Raw genomic sequence first — 15,778 nt, forward strand, 5'->3', positions numbered from 1 at the left:
TAATTTCTAGAAGAGGAACATATTTCAAAAGTCCTGTGAAAGTATAGAAAGTATTAAGCCTCATGCTATTTACATGTGTTTGACTCTGAAAAGGTTGAATACAAAAGAGACACTCTTCATAAACTCATGGCCGGGATAGAGCCCAGACAGCACTAACATAATGAGTGCATAAACAAGGACACTCACTCACGATGTGTCTCTAATGCAGCTGCAAAATCAGATTTTTATGAACGGAAGAAAATTAAGATTGAGAACTCAATGAGGTTGTATGAGGTGAGTGCTGTATAATAAGTCACTGTAAACTTTAACAGCAGCAATCCCACAGGTATACTCTCAGTGCTTGTTATTGCAACAATTCCACATTTCTTCATAGGGTCACACTTTACAATAATGGGCACCGATTCTTAATTAATGCATGTCTGAATCCCACAGGAATAACATATGAATGCCTCCTGCACTTCCACTGAGTTCTGCTGTTGATCACTTGTGTAAGCCCTGGCCCCAAACATGCCTGTCACCCTCTCCCCAACCTTGACCCCCACCTTGATATACATGTACTTAACAGCAGAACTCAGATGAAGTGTGTGGGTATTCATGTGTTGTTCCTGTGGTATTCATACATCAATTCATGTCAGAATTGGTGCCTTTTATTATAGAACACTTCATAGACTCCTGAGAGGCAAATTAAGGAACATATTGGAGTATAAATGTCTAACAGCCCAACCATAAATTACCAAGACTGTTTCTCTTGGAATATGTTTCAAAGGGAAATGTATGGCTTTTGAGTTTGTACTATTTTAGCTGAAGATTACTCTAGTTGCACAAATCATATTTTGTGCTCCTTTACTAAAAGTACATAAGAAAGTTTACAAACGAGAGGAGGCCATTCGACCCATCGTGCTCGTTTGGTGTCCATTAATAACTAAGTGATCCAAGGATCCTATCCAGTCTATTTTTTAATGTTCACAATTTGTCAGCTTCAACCACATCACTGGGGAAAAAACATGCGTCAGTATGTTGTTCTTCACTTACCCCTGTTACATATCTTGGTCTGAACTGAACTGTTCCAAAGAGGCCAAGAATCACTGTAATTATATGTACAAAGTTGGTAAGGATTGGAGCCCACTGGTAACCAAGGAAGTCAAATATTTGCCGTTGCAATATGCAGATCTGAAAGAAAAAGAAAAGAAAAATCAGATATTAAAATCTCAAAAATGTAATTGGTGACAGACAAAAGTTTCTGACTTGTACAGAGGGTCAAAAACAAAAAACAGCTGATGAAATGGCTATTGAGTCCATAGTGCTGGCAGCTGCCACTTAGTGATCCCAGGGAACCAATCAAGGGGATTTCCAGAACGATGCAAAACAAAAACAAAAATAGCAAGTCCCACCGTCTTGTGTCAGGTAGCAGTTTAATAGGCAGCCAGAAAAGGAAGAGGACACTGTCATTACCCCTGAGATCCCTCCCCCCGCCCCCATTGACACTGCTTCATTGAGCTAATATCACGGTTCCCACTATCCCACCTGCATCATAAAGTAAATTACTGTCTATGGCTGAATGAGTCATTAAGACTAAAAGCATAAATCTGATTTAAAGCTGTATTGTGTCAAGTATGAGAAAGGATTCTGATTTTAGGCCTTTTCCCCTCAGTTCTCTACTTCAAAAATCTGTACATCTAGAATGATATGTAATGACAATATCTGTAACTGTCCTCTAGCGACTTAGAGGCAATCACTCTGTTTACGTCACAACAACAGTATCACATAATTAGGAATACTGTACGACAAAATAAAGATTTTGTTTTCAAACCAAAGCATGACCTGTACAAAAACAAATGTATCATCTTCCTACCATTTGTGACTGCTTTGTATAATCACAGTATTGTTCTTACAAAAGTGATGCACATAATTCATTACAGTAGACACAAGGGGAAGAAACCTAAACTTTCTTGAAAAATTAGCATTGAGCTACACTCCATCCAGGGGCAGACGCATGTGGAGGCTACTATTTGTAATAGAAACTGCTGAAACCCTTATTTATCTAGGGTCGAGTAGTGTCGAGGATAATACCCAAAGGTGGAGGGGCCTATGTTATTACCATGGAATCTGTGAACGGACGTTGTCTAGCATAGCTGCCTATAGGCCACTGTACTCCAGCAGCCCTAATATGTAATAGATATAACATTCAATTCTGTTTTGTCAGAAGCAGTTAACACAAAGATGGAAAATACATTGTTTTGTTTTTCTTACATCAAGTGCTGCTATGAAAGCAAATGGTTAATTCTGTCAACATCTGTATTTAAATTAGTACCATCACTCGCACCATACTGAACATCATTGTGGTGCTCCTTTCTTTGTCCTACTTGTTGTTAGCCTATCTTATTTTGTAAAAAAAAAAAAAAAAAAATTCCCTGTAAATCCCACTCTTTCTTTCCCTTGACAAATAAACAATGGACGAACACCAGCAGCAGACACATTTAAGAATGTCTCTTTGGAGAGTGGACTGACTTTAGACATCACTTGAGCTGAGAATCTGATTGAATCTGCCTCCTGCTACCTCTGACAATTTATTCCAGGCTTAGCAAGGGAAAGATCTCTGAGCCTTTGCCCCAAGACTGACAAATCCAGGCTGACAGCGGACTAAGAAACAATAATTGGGAGACTATGACATAGTTTTGCTCATAAAACGGAAGGGGGGGAAAAATGTGATTCATATCAGTTACAAATACTGGGAAACCAATCATACAGGATACCCCATAAAATATGTAAGCAATACTGGTTATCCTGCTCCCTGTTTCTGCTTCAATAACCCCATACAATTTTTTTCAGAAAAAAGTATTAAGTTATCTGCACCTTGTTGCATCTTTAAAAATCTTTAGGTTAATAGATAAGAGTTTCCCCTATTGACTATGACTATGCACTGCTGTGATGACATCACTGATTTTCTGGTATTAAACTGAACATCTGGCATAAAAATAAACATCTTTCAGCAATAGGTTGTTGAAGCAGTTTTTAGTTTTTCTTGAGATGTCGTCACACCATCTCACTCCTTACGGTGGCAGCTATGTGTTTGATATATTAACTGATATTATATTAACTATATTAACAGAAAACTAATTTTATTAAGAGAACAATTACTACACATGTTCTCTCATGTTGGTTCAAGAAGAAAGACACAAAACATGCTTGTTTCGTCAATGTGTTTACAGTAACGTACACTGGAAAAGGTCTATAAATGTGTGTATTGTGTAATTTAGTACTACATGGTTGGCCATCCAGACTTGATATTTGTTGAATACACTGCAAATGTCTATAAAAAGGAAGCCAACTCACATGTTTACGAGAGTAATTGCAAATCTTTCCAAGCAAATCTGATTTCTCTTGACACACCTGAGTAATTCTGCTCCCTCGAATTTATTTTGGATACGTCCCATGTTTTTATGGTCTTTACAAGTAACAGAAGGTGTAAAAGATAACTGATGTTTTACCATCTGTTTCCTTAATAGAATCTTTCCATTACAAAGAAACAGTGAACATGCAGGAAAGTGGGAGTCAGTTATCAATATAAACACCACATACTGTAAATGTGCCAAGGGTTTATTGTGATAAGGATTTCCTGGATACTGTGACAAAAATCACTGTGTCTCAAAGGTATCCTTAATATTTTTGTTTCTGTGTTTCAGAAAGATAAAAAAGAAATAAACTGTATGCAATTTGCAAAGCTCAGGATTTTCTGCATGCTTCATTGTGACCTCTGTTAAACATGTTTTTGCTCCGATATTTGTTAATAAAGAACTAAACAAATTCCTAAAGGGGGCCATATGGCAGCACGAACCAACGGCGTAGCTTCTGGATTAAGGAAAGCAAAGCAAACAAAATATTTCAAGCAATTAAAGATAGCTACATAGCCCCGGTGGATTAAGACAAAAGATATATTTCTACACATTTCAGGATCCTCTTCCACATTCTCACACACACCTGGGTTACTTAACGTCAAAGCAGTATTGTTTTTTATTTTTCTGGCAAAAACATGTTCATCCTTTATGTGCAACTCATGAGAACGTAACCCGTCGTTAATGTTCAATAGTTTACTGCACTTTGACCAAACACAGCATAACGAAATGCTGACCATTTTTTTATTTGGAAAGCAGTTCATGGCAATGAGATAGCAAGTAGTTAAATCTAAATTATCACTTGCTTTCCTTTGGCTCCCTTTTTATTGGCCAAAATCCCCAGGGGCCAAAACCTTGAGTTCTTTTCCTTTGTATTGAAAGATCCTGAGTGTTATTGTCAAGGTCTGCAGGGTCCGTGTGCTATTGGTGGAGACCTGTTGCCATTAATAGGGTCGGCAGGGTTTCCTGAGCTAATCACGTGGCCCCTGGGCCTCTTTCATCAGCACAGATATACAGAGATGTCAAGCTGCACTTTACATCAGAGCAAGTGCAAGTATACAAATAAACCAACTTAATGAACAACAATCAACAACAACAAAAGTACAATTCTGTAGTGTCAAGGGGACAGACTTTAACCTTCACACTGAAGGAACACAGCCCACTTCAACCAACAGAATCCATCTTCCTGTGCAGATAGCTGCATAGTTGGGTGCCACCTGAAATAACTAAATTTTCTGCAGCAGGCTCAATTACAAATGTTGGGTGGATTCAAGTCAATACAATTGTATGGAAATATGAATGTTGTCTACCTCCCATTCAGTAACCTTTCTAATCTACACAGTGTTATGGAAAAATAGTCTGTCAGTGCTAACAGATATCAGAGCTGTAGGGGGGTCTTCTGCCTGATCGGGAATGTGAGAAGAATATGCCAGATATTTCTGTTCAGTTTAATTTCTTCAGCCTCTGTTGTGTATGTATGGGTGTGACAAATATCAATTTTCACAATTCTCAGGGTCCTCATTAATGTGTTAATATACAGAGGGTTATCTTTCATTTGCAATCTTTTTGCCCATTAATATAGATCCATTCCATATACCTCCTTTTGAGTATCCATTTACTTACCGAAAAAGTGTGAGTCTGAATACAATGAAACATAATCGTGGGTATTTTTAGATTTCCCTTGGCCTACACCCTAACACAGATCACACAAGTCAACAAACTTTCTTATCAACATACTTCATAAGAATGCATACGAGTCACCTCAAGACCAAGGCTGCGGTATGAAAATGAATGACGCATCTCCTTATTAAAGTCAAAAATATGAAATATTAGCTGATTAGCATGAGGAATTATATGCTCCAGTTCTAAAAGCTGATTGAAATAGCAGTTTATAATGTCTGTAATTAAGTCCAAGGTTAATTCAGTGAAGCACAACAATGGGGAACAGTTTCAACTGGAATATTTTCTATTGTTGTCCTGAACGGGTTTTAATCAAAGAGACAAAAGGCAATCAATCAGCCAGGCCTCAGTCAATAGAAAGCACATATTCTGCAGCATACAAATACATGCATTAAGCAGACATCTTACTGTAACACAAAGATGGAATGTTCTTTCATAGAGGAGTGCATGAATGAGATACACTTACTGACTTCATGTTTTTTATTTATTTTTATTAACCACTCCAGTTTAAATCGTATGTTAGTACTAAGATTAATCATTTGCATAACGCTTTGCCACATTCCACAAATGAAAACAAAATCATTTTCACACTCTCAGCAATAGTGTTCTTGGAGAAACCCAGAACTTCTAGAAAGTGTATTAAATATTACAGATCATCAAGATGCTAGGTGAGTCATAGTGGTTTTATGAGTTGATTTGCCAAATATTTTGGTCACCATTACTGCCTTATTGTACATACTATAGCAGCACCTGTAGACAAACACCACTGACTTTCCCCACCATACCTCCGACTGAGCCTTCCCTCACGACCCCAAAACAAAACCCACTCATTTATTCCATCCATCCATCCATCCATTTTCTACACCACTTATCCTGGTGAGGGTCGCGGTGGCAGCATACTAAGCAGGGCAGACCAGACCCCCTTTTCACCAGCGATAGATTCCAGCTCCTCCTGGGGGATTCCCAGGCGTTCCCAGGCCAGCCGGTAGATACTGTATAATCCCTCCAGCGTGCCCAGGTCTGCCTCCCAGGGGGCATCCTTACCAGATGCCCGAACCACCTCAACTGGTTCCTCTCGATCTGGAGAAGTAGCGACTCTACTCCGAGGCTCTGAGTCCAGCAACCCTGCGGAGAAACCTAATTTCCGCCGCTTGTACCCATGATCTCGTCCTTTCGGTCATTACCCAATGTTCATGACCATAGGTGAGGATGGGGAGGTTGACTGACGTGTAAACCGCGAGCCTTGTCCGAGCACTCAGTTCCCGCTTCACCACCACGGACCGATACAGTGCCCACAATACTGCAGACGCTGCAGCAATCCGCCTGTCAATCTCACGCTCCCCCTTTCCATCACTCGTGAACAAAACCCAGAGGTACTTAAACTCCTCCACAAAGGGCAGCTGCTCCCCCTAACCTGGAGCAGGCAATCCACTCTTTTCTGAGAGAGAACCATAGCCACAGACTTGGAGGTGCTAATTCTCATCCAACCGCTTCATACTTGGCAGCGAAATGCTTGGGTGCATGTCGGAGATCACAGTCAGATGGAGCAAGAAGCACAACATAATCTGCAAACAGCAGCGATGCCACCTCCAAGCCCCCAAACTGGATACTCTCCCTACCTCAGCTGCGCCTTGATATCCTGTCCATGAAAATCACAAACAGGAGTGGGGACAAGACGCACCCTTGGCGGAGTCCAACACCCACCTTGAACGTTTTTGATTTAACACCGAGAACAGCTCTCCCTCTGAGAATAAAAGGACTGGATGGTAAGCATAAGCGGCCCCGGCACCCATACTCCCACAACACCTCCCATAAGACATCCTAGGGAACACGGTCGTATGCCTTCTCCAAGTCCACAAAACACATGTAGACTGGATTAGCATACTCCCATGCCCCATCAAATATCTATGAAAGGACACTCACTTATCATACAACAAAATTAACTACACGAGATTCCCCACCCAGAAACAATCACAGACAAACCACAATCAGTGCGGAAAAAAAACAAAACACAGTTTGGGCCCCAAACTAGTTTCCCCTTGTTATCAACCTGGTATGTGAATATTTAGTTCAATGTACTGTATGCACTTTACTGAACTTGCATAATTTCAAATACAGTATGTTATGCAAAAACCTAATGGATGAAACCAGGTCTGTTTCAGATTGTTGTCTTGCTTGGTAAAACATTCTGAACAGGTCTGCACTAGTGGAACAAGGAATACAAAAATAAATTAAAAAGTTTAAGTTTTAAAAAGGTTTTTGTCAGCACAAAACAAGAGAATAGCCTAATTTCAAATACATCCAAATAAGGCTCCAAAGAGGTGCTTGTAATTGCAGTGCATGTTATACTGTCTTCTTTTTAAAACGCCTCCAGAGGGTAAAAGAAAAGCACTCATGCAAAATTCATCGCAAGAATGAATATGTAGATTTCTGTGAGTAATTCTACTTTGTGCATAAACAATCTGAAGGCATTCATGAGCTAATCATCGGCTGAATATTTAATAAATAATAAAACACAAGAATCCAAGAATAATCAAGTGCTTCAAAGACAAAAATGCTTTTTTAAAGCATCAGCACATTTTAATACTTCTTCTCTCAGAAAATATTAACTTCAGGTTTATGAACACAAGCAGTCTTGTCCCAAGACTGAAGTATAAGAGGCTTAAGATAAGAGACATTACACATGTCAGTTACTATGTATATTATACATGTACAAGACCAAACACAAATCTAAAAGTATTCATTTAATTACAGTAAATGAGAGAGCTCCCATCAGTGGTGTTGAGACAAGTGTGGTTTGTTTTGAACATTTCTCTTCTGGGAACAACAATCTGTGTACCAACTCAAGGCTGAAGCCATTCAACATTAATTAAGCCCAGATGTGTTTCATGACATAGTCTAAGTTTTCAACACTGCTTTCAAGAAGAGAACAGAAAATAAAAGCTCAGTCTTGAATGCCATTATAAATGTCAGACAGTTCTGCCATTCACAGCTTTCTGCAGTGAACAATACAACAGGAATCAAAGTTTTGGTGTGGGAAAAAATGAAATGGTTTATAGCAGAGTAGAATGTAAGAATGTGAACACTTATTTTTGTGACATACACAAGCCTACACTTATATTATTGTGATACTATCTAAATATTTGTAAAACATGCCACTGCAGCTGTACAGTAAGTTAAGCCTAGCCTTTGAAAGATGCTGACCTTTGCAGAATGTGTTGAGATCATATTCGTAAATCCTCAATCTGGATTTACAGAATGGATGCAATTTATTATATTGAGAAATACACACATACACACACACACACACACACACACAAACACATGCACACACACGCACACAGTTACAAATTCTAACTTTGACTTATATAACAAATAATAGGAGAAAAAGGAGTCAGTCTACAGGCACAGGAATTTGCAAATTATTAACAATTCAGGAAAACACAGAAGAACAGAGGCAACAAAAATGTGAGCATTAAGAATCTGCAAGTTGAGCAACAGCAGATGGAACAACTTGAGGAAACAAAAGGTGTTAAGAGTTTCTCATGGTTGTAGCTAATATGATCTATTTATTAAACTGAAGTTTGGTTTGCTAATGAGACACAAGCTTCAACGTCTGCTTGATTGTAAAATCTTATACTACTTGAGCTACCCCAGTCAGTGAAGTAGACACACCACCAGTTCGCTATGCTAAGTTGCATATAGTAGCTAAGTCTAGTTTTGAGTATCAGTTCTCATATAGTTCACATTATGGATGTAGTGAAGTACAGTAGAGCAGAAAACTATCCTATGCGATAAGCAGCTCAGTGGTCTTCTGTGTATATTTCACTTTGAAAGCCATAAAGGAGCTTCTTCAGACAGGAAATGTAAAGTGTTATCCCTGTAACCAGATGTAAACCAAACAGAACGTGTTCCAAGGGATGAATGTAGGGCTTAAGGTAGAACTACTAGTGAAGAACAATGCTGAATTGAAATGCTGGGCTGAAAAAGCATGCAAGATTACACTTCCTTTGTTATTCTATAAATATATAAAAAAAGTACCAAATGGACAGAAGTTATGATAACCTGGCCAGTGTAATAATACAGAAGTGTATAAATACTTTTATGAGTCATTTTGTTGTTGATTTGTTCACCACAGATTAATAATTCATGTTGCACATGGTACTCTTGTCCATGCCTACTCTGTGTTTTAAAGGGAGAAAGGCTAAACATTTACCAAGTGACCCAGCACTTGTGAGTCACTGGTTATATATTTTTTTTAGTACTTTGCTTATTCAACCATTCAAACAATTTGTTCTGTCAAAGCAAAGCTATAAAAAAAGATATTCCAACATAACAGTTTAGCAAAAGTCATAGCAGCTCGGCAGCCTGAGATTACATAATCATTGAAAGACAGGAACACAATACAGATCTGAACATGAAGTGACTCCTATCAGAGGGATGATTTCCATGAGAAACAACATTCCTCGTGCTGATTAACCTGAAACATAATATTGAATTCCTTTATGTTTACACACCATTAAACTTATAGCATCATCTTTAAAAATGATTGATAATATATGTCTAAAGGAATACAGAATTTGCTATAAAGCCATTTAGATTACACTACTGTAAAGTGCAGTTTTTACAACTATTCCCTGTTGGCTTTGACAGATTGACACAGTGGGACCAATAGCAAGCTAAATAAAATATGCAAACCCTCACTGTGCATAGCATTATTTTACCTTGACTTTCATCAATGGACAAGTGTACCTACACATGTATGTTGTTTATTTAGGCTATTATACTACTGATATTGCAATGTTATACATTAGCAAAGTTAATATAATATAGTTACTTCATGTGGGTTATAGAGGAAATATAAATCTTGACTGTCAGAAATCAGGAGTATAAATGTTTTAAATGTAAACATTAAATCTGTCCAGAGAACAAATAGACACTGATAAGATAAATAAATGTAATACTAATACTGTGTTTGACCCCCTTTCGCCTTCAGAACTGCCTTAATTCTACGTGGCATTGATTCAACAAGGTGCTGAAAGCATTCTTTAGAAATGTTGGTCCATATTGATAGGATAGCATCTTGCAGTTGATGGAGATTTGTGGGATGCACATCCAGGGCACGAAGCTCCCGTTCCACCACATCCCAAAGATGCTCTATTGGGTTGAGATCTGGTGACTGTGGGGGCCAGTTTAGTACAGTGATTCGAAATCACTCAGTGAAATGATTCGACCTTTGTGACATGGTGCATTATCCTGCTGGAAGTAGCCATCAGAGGATGGGTACATGGTGGTCATAAAGGGATGGACATGGTCAGAAACAATGCTCAGGTAGGCCGTGGCATTTAAACGATGCCCAATTGGCACTAAGGGGCCTAAAGTGTGCCAAGAAAACATCCCCCACACCATTACACCACCACCACCAGCCTGCACAGTGGTAACAAGGCATGATGGATCCATGTTCTCATTCTGTTTACGCCAAATTCTGACTCTACCATCTGAATGTCTCAACAGAAATCGAGACTCATCAGACCAGGCAACATTTTTCCAGTCTTCAACTGTCCAATTTTGGTGAGCTTGTGCAAATTGTAGCCTCTTTTTCCTATTTGTAGTGGAGATGAGTGGTACCCGGTGGGGTCTTCTGCTGTTGTAGCCCATCCGCCTCAAGGTTGTACGTGTTGTGGCTTCACAAATGCTTTGCTGCATACCTCGGTTGTAACGAGCGGTTATTTCAGTCAAAGTTGCTCTTCTATCAGCTTGAATCAGTCGGCCCATTCTCCTCTGACCTCTAGCATCAACAAGGCATTTTCGCCCACAGGACTGCCGCATACTGGATGTTTTTCCCTTTTCACACCATTCTTTGTAAACCCTAGAAATGGTTGTGCGTGAAAATCCCAGTAACTGAGCAGATTGTGAAATACTCAGACCGGCCCATCTGGCACCAACAACCATGCCACGCTCAAAATTGCTTAAATCGCCTTTCTTTCCCATTCAGACATTCAGTTTGGAGTTCAGGAGATTGTCTTGACCAGGACCACACCCCTAAATGCATTGAAGCAACTGCCATGTGATTGGTTGGTTAGATAATTGCATTAATGAGAACTTGAACAGGTGTTCCTAATAATCCTTTAGGTGAGTGTATATATATATATATATATATATATATATATATATCATTCTACAAAAAAAAAATTCTTCACTGGAGCAAAAGCTACAAAAGCAAAAGATCTGAATAAAAAAAATATATATTAAAAAGTGAAGTAACTGGATAGTACACCGCTTTGAAAGAGTTGAAAGAGACAGTCCTCACTCGATCATAGTCTTGGACTGAATCAGCCTGTTAAAAGAGTTTCCCATTAGCAAAATAATACATCTGGTTGGTGATGTCTGGCACACCTGTTTAGAAATTTACACTGAAATACCTACCAATAAAAAAATTAAAAAATAAAAACACATTGGAACAGACAACTTCTGTTGTGCTTCCTTTGTACACGAATGTGATGATGGTTCAATATATTTATATTACAAAATATATATTGATTTGAACATATGCTGTTGTTGCACTGTTTGTCCATAGTTTGCATATGACACACCAATCATTGGAAATCAACAGGCACATGGACTCCGATCACTCGGAAAGCTAAATCTGATAACAGGTGGTGGTGGTATCAGTGGGTGATAATCTCTCTAGCTAAACTTCAATAGAAAGTTGATCGCAAAATAGATTGGAGGAGGGTTACTGTTTAATGGCAATATCAGTAGTTATTTATTTATTTATTTATAGCAGACGCCCTTCCCGGGTGTGACTTACAGTTTACACAAGAAACATTTTCAAATTAAGCACAGGAAATACAATCAGTAAATCAGTACAAAATACGATAAGCACACATCCTGGAACAATGATCTGACAAGTGAATACTTGTACGTAATACAGGTAAGTCCTATGTATGTGCTAAGGGGTGGGGTAGGCACAGGACAAGTTAGAGTAAAATTATAGAAGTGCTAAAAATAGATACATAATCAAAAGCACGAGGTACCAGTTTAATATGAAAGTGCACAAAAGCAACAGTGCTGAGCTGTCCAGGAGATTAATGCTTGTATCACAGAAAAATAGGATTTGTGAATTGCTTTTTAGTTATTTTGTAGTTCTACTTTTTATTTTACCTTCCAGTTAAACAGCCACATGTTATGAAGAGAAGACCGGTGCATTCTCACGTGGGATTTACAATTCCGCATGCGTCACCAGGACAGTCTCTTGACTCTGCCTCTAATCCTGCACATGAAAAGCTATCGCACGGCAGTGGTCCCAGTCTCCCAGAGGATTTCACTCTTTATTATTATTATTTCATGCACTTAGAGGGGCAATCTCAAGCAGGTATGAGTTCCACAGTGCACCCTTTGTACAATTTATCATCCCTTGGCAGACAGGGCAGAGGTTTGGCAAAGGCCTGCAATTTTATAACAAACAGTAACTACCCATGAGCCCGTGGGACTGCTAAACAGCCTTTTTTTCAGCTTATTATCATAAACCTGTTTTTCAATGTCATTTTACGCCTAAATGTCTCCGACTGCCACCGCAGAGGGTCTGCCGGGTGTCTGCTGGAGAGAGCAAGCTCAGCAACAAGACAGCATTCAAATTATTAGAGAGACACGAGGGGGAAAAGATAAAGAATCATTAATAATGCCACAGCATAGGGTGACACAGTAGTAACTGCTTGTCACAGATTCAATATGGTGATTCTGTATTTCCTGGTATGGTAAAGTGAGTGGTTAACACTTGGCTTCCATTCACCAAGATCACACATATTTGTATGTATCTGTATATATTTATATGGTGTGCTTTATCAACTGCACCAAACTGAAAGGGATTGCATCGATACATCATCCATACAAATCAGAAAATGAAGGAATGTAACTTTATAGGTATATAGAGTCATAAGTGAGCACTGGTAGTATGCAATGATCAAACAGTTTTCTCTTCATGCAGATGGGTAGATTTCTTCCAAACATACTCCATCCCAATTTTCACTCTTCTTTTGATTTCTTTCTGCATTGATTTGCTGTCCAAAGTAGACATAACTTTCAACTTCTTCACGTAACCTTTGATCTATTTCAATTCTCTTAGTTTTAACAAAGTTGTTGAACATGACATGAATTTGAAGCTGCAGGTATTTTTGAAAAGATGTCATCAGAAAATTGTAGGTTGTTTAAGTAAGCTCCATTTATTTTTATGTATTTTTCATCCCTTTCTTCTAAACTCTTGAACACTTCTTCAAGGGTGGCTGTGAAGAGTTTTGTAGAGATTGTGTCTCCTTGACGTACTAATTTGCAGATCTTAATCTTGCTAGTATCTTGGTGAAGTCGGATTGCTTTTGTGTCCTTGTTGCAGATACACACGCACACACACACACATAAATATATATGTGAGCGTTTTACTATTTACAGTGCTCAGTGTGTTACACAAAATAGACCTACAGATTCTAAATAAACACTTAACTATTTTTTGAGTCTAAACTACACATAGAATTAAACAAACAACACACACAATAAACAGCAAGCCAAAATCAAAGTCTATAAATCAATCGGTTCTCCAGTTCTCAGATGCTCCACCCATTAATTCACCTCCCTCAGGATCTCAGGGCAGCAATCTCTCACCCCACACCACATCACATATATATATATATATATATATATATATATATATATATATATATATATATATGCCTGTATCGTTACTATATATATATATATATATATATATATATATATAGTAACGATACAGGCTTTTTGTTTGCCATATCATTGCAGGACTTCACTAAAGGCAGGAATGATGGAGAGGACGCAGGGTTAACCACAACAGGAACTTTATTGTGCACAAGATCTTCAGGCTGGAGTGACCATCTGTCTCACTCCCCTCTCTCTCATGCTCTGCACACACTCCTAAGTTCTACTCTCCGACTACAGCGAGCGGGAACCGGGCACCCCTATTTATGTCCTCTGGTCCCGTGACTGTCTCCCCCAAATCACGGCTCCTCCCGTGTTCCCGCAGAGGGCCTACCTTTAACCCCAGAACTACCCCGCTACACGAACCCAATCACGCGCACCACATGAACATGTGACCCACCAAGCATTCACTCACACTAAGAACCGCCCATCCCCAAACACACACACACACACGCACACATACACACGATCATGCACCACCCCCCAGTCCCAGATATATATATATATATATGCTTTGAATATCATTGTGGTTGGGTTAATCAACTGAGTTAACTACATTGGTGCAGGGTGTTGCTTTTGAATATAGTAGGATGTGCACTGTTCTCCAGGCCCAGCTAGTGTTTCACATTGAAAACAGCAACAAAATAACATGCAAAAGAGCTCTCAGACCAAGAAAAACTATGCATTCCCTGATTAAATTAATTATTCTCAGGGCACACTGTTATATTCAAACAGCAATTTTCAAGAACTTTCACCTTGTCGCTTTATAACATAACACTGTCAGAGTTACACTGATGGTGATGGTTTCTGTGCATGCATGCTGACACAAAACCTGCTCTTTTATTTTAATGCTAGAAGGGGACTTCATTAATAAAAGCCCTTGAAGCTTCCCCAAGGCTTCCCTGGCTAGACCAGTCTAATGACTAGGACTGCTCTCGCTCCCACTCTGTAATTCCTGTAGGCTGATAGAGGTCATTAATAACTGAACTGTGGACTACTAAAGGAAAATGGAATGTGGCTGAATTAAAGTCATGAAGATTTATTAAAGTCTTTATGCACAAAATTCATTTTTTAATTTCTTAGCATTTTAATTCAACTGATGTCAGGCCATTGCATACATCAAAATGTGGTGTAGGGTAAATTCAGGGCATGGTGACTGATGTATAACTCATAAGCAGGCAAAATATGATAATAACAATACTCATAATAACAACAAAATTAACACAATGATGCATCAGGAAATGATAGATATTTCATTTTCATAGAGACACATGCGGTAACACAGGATGACCAAATAATTACCTTAAAACTAAAATAATAGTTAACTGATTTAAGAGTTCTTTATTTGAGAGTATTTTTAATATGACTGTGAACTCTCAATAAAGTTTAACTTCCTTGCTTTATGGGAGAATATCTCTTTACCCCCAAAGGAACTTAACTTGTGGACTTTAGCTAGAAAGTGAGCTACAGAGTCACACATTTCAAGGAATCCCACCTGGTTCTTTTCTCAGTCTCAGAAACAGCAGAAATACATTGCTAAATATTTCCTGGGAGAAGCAGAAACACCTATCTTCTCTGCCCTAAGATGGCTATTAGTACCCTGAAAGGCATAGGGTCCTTGTCTGCTCTGAGCGTGTTCTTTTCCTATAATCTTAACACCTTTATCACAGAGTCTGTGAGGTTCTTGAGGGATCCCATTTATCATCTAATATATGACTTGGCCAACTGTTTGAAGTGCTTTGAGTCGCTGTGTGTAAAAATATGTTCTCTCAGTATCACTATTAATTCCACACAACAGGTTTCTATTCACGTCTCTGTATCACACCAGATGAATGGGTTTTAAAAACACCTTGTAGAGCCTCTTTTTTTTATTTTTTATTCTCTTAAGAGTTTAATTATCTAGTCTCTGCTTGCTGCGATTTACCAAGGCTAAATACAATGTAGTTATAATGTTTTCACAGCTTTTATGTAGAGCGACGCTC

At 38.7% G+C, this 15,778-nt stretch overlaps 1 protein-coding gene across 2 annotated transcripts in view; it reads right to left on the reverse strand.

Moving 5' to 3' along the window:
- nkain2 (sodium/potassium transporting ATPase interacting 2) overlaps nt 1-15,778 on the reverse strand; it is a 152,789-nt gene that overhangs the window by 87,020 nt on the left and 49,991 nt on the right. For both annotated transcript variants that reach the window (XM_066707317.1, XM_066707324.1), the window contains exon 2: nt 1,033-1,170. In XM_066707317.1, the coding sequence (XP_066563414.1) occupies nt 1,033-1,170 (138 nt within the window). The remainder of the gene's footprint in view (nt 1-1,032; nt 1,171-15,778) is intronic.

The sequence above is a fragment of the Amia ocellicauda genome, chromosome 1, assembly GCF_036373705.1.
Source record: "Amia ocellicauda isolate fAmiCal2 chromosome 1, fAmiCal2.hap1, whole genome shotgun sequence".
NCBI classification, from domain to species: Eukaryota; Metazoa; Chordata; class Actinopteri; order Amiiformes; family Amiidae; genus Amia; species Amia ocellicauda.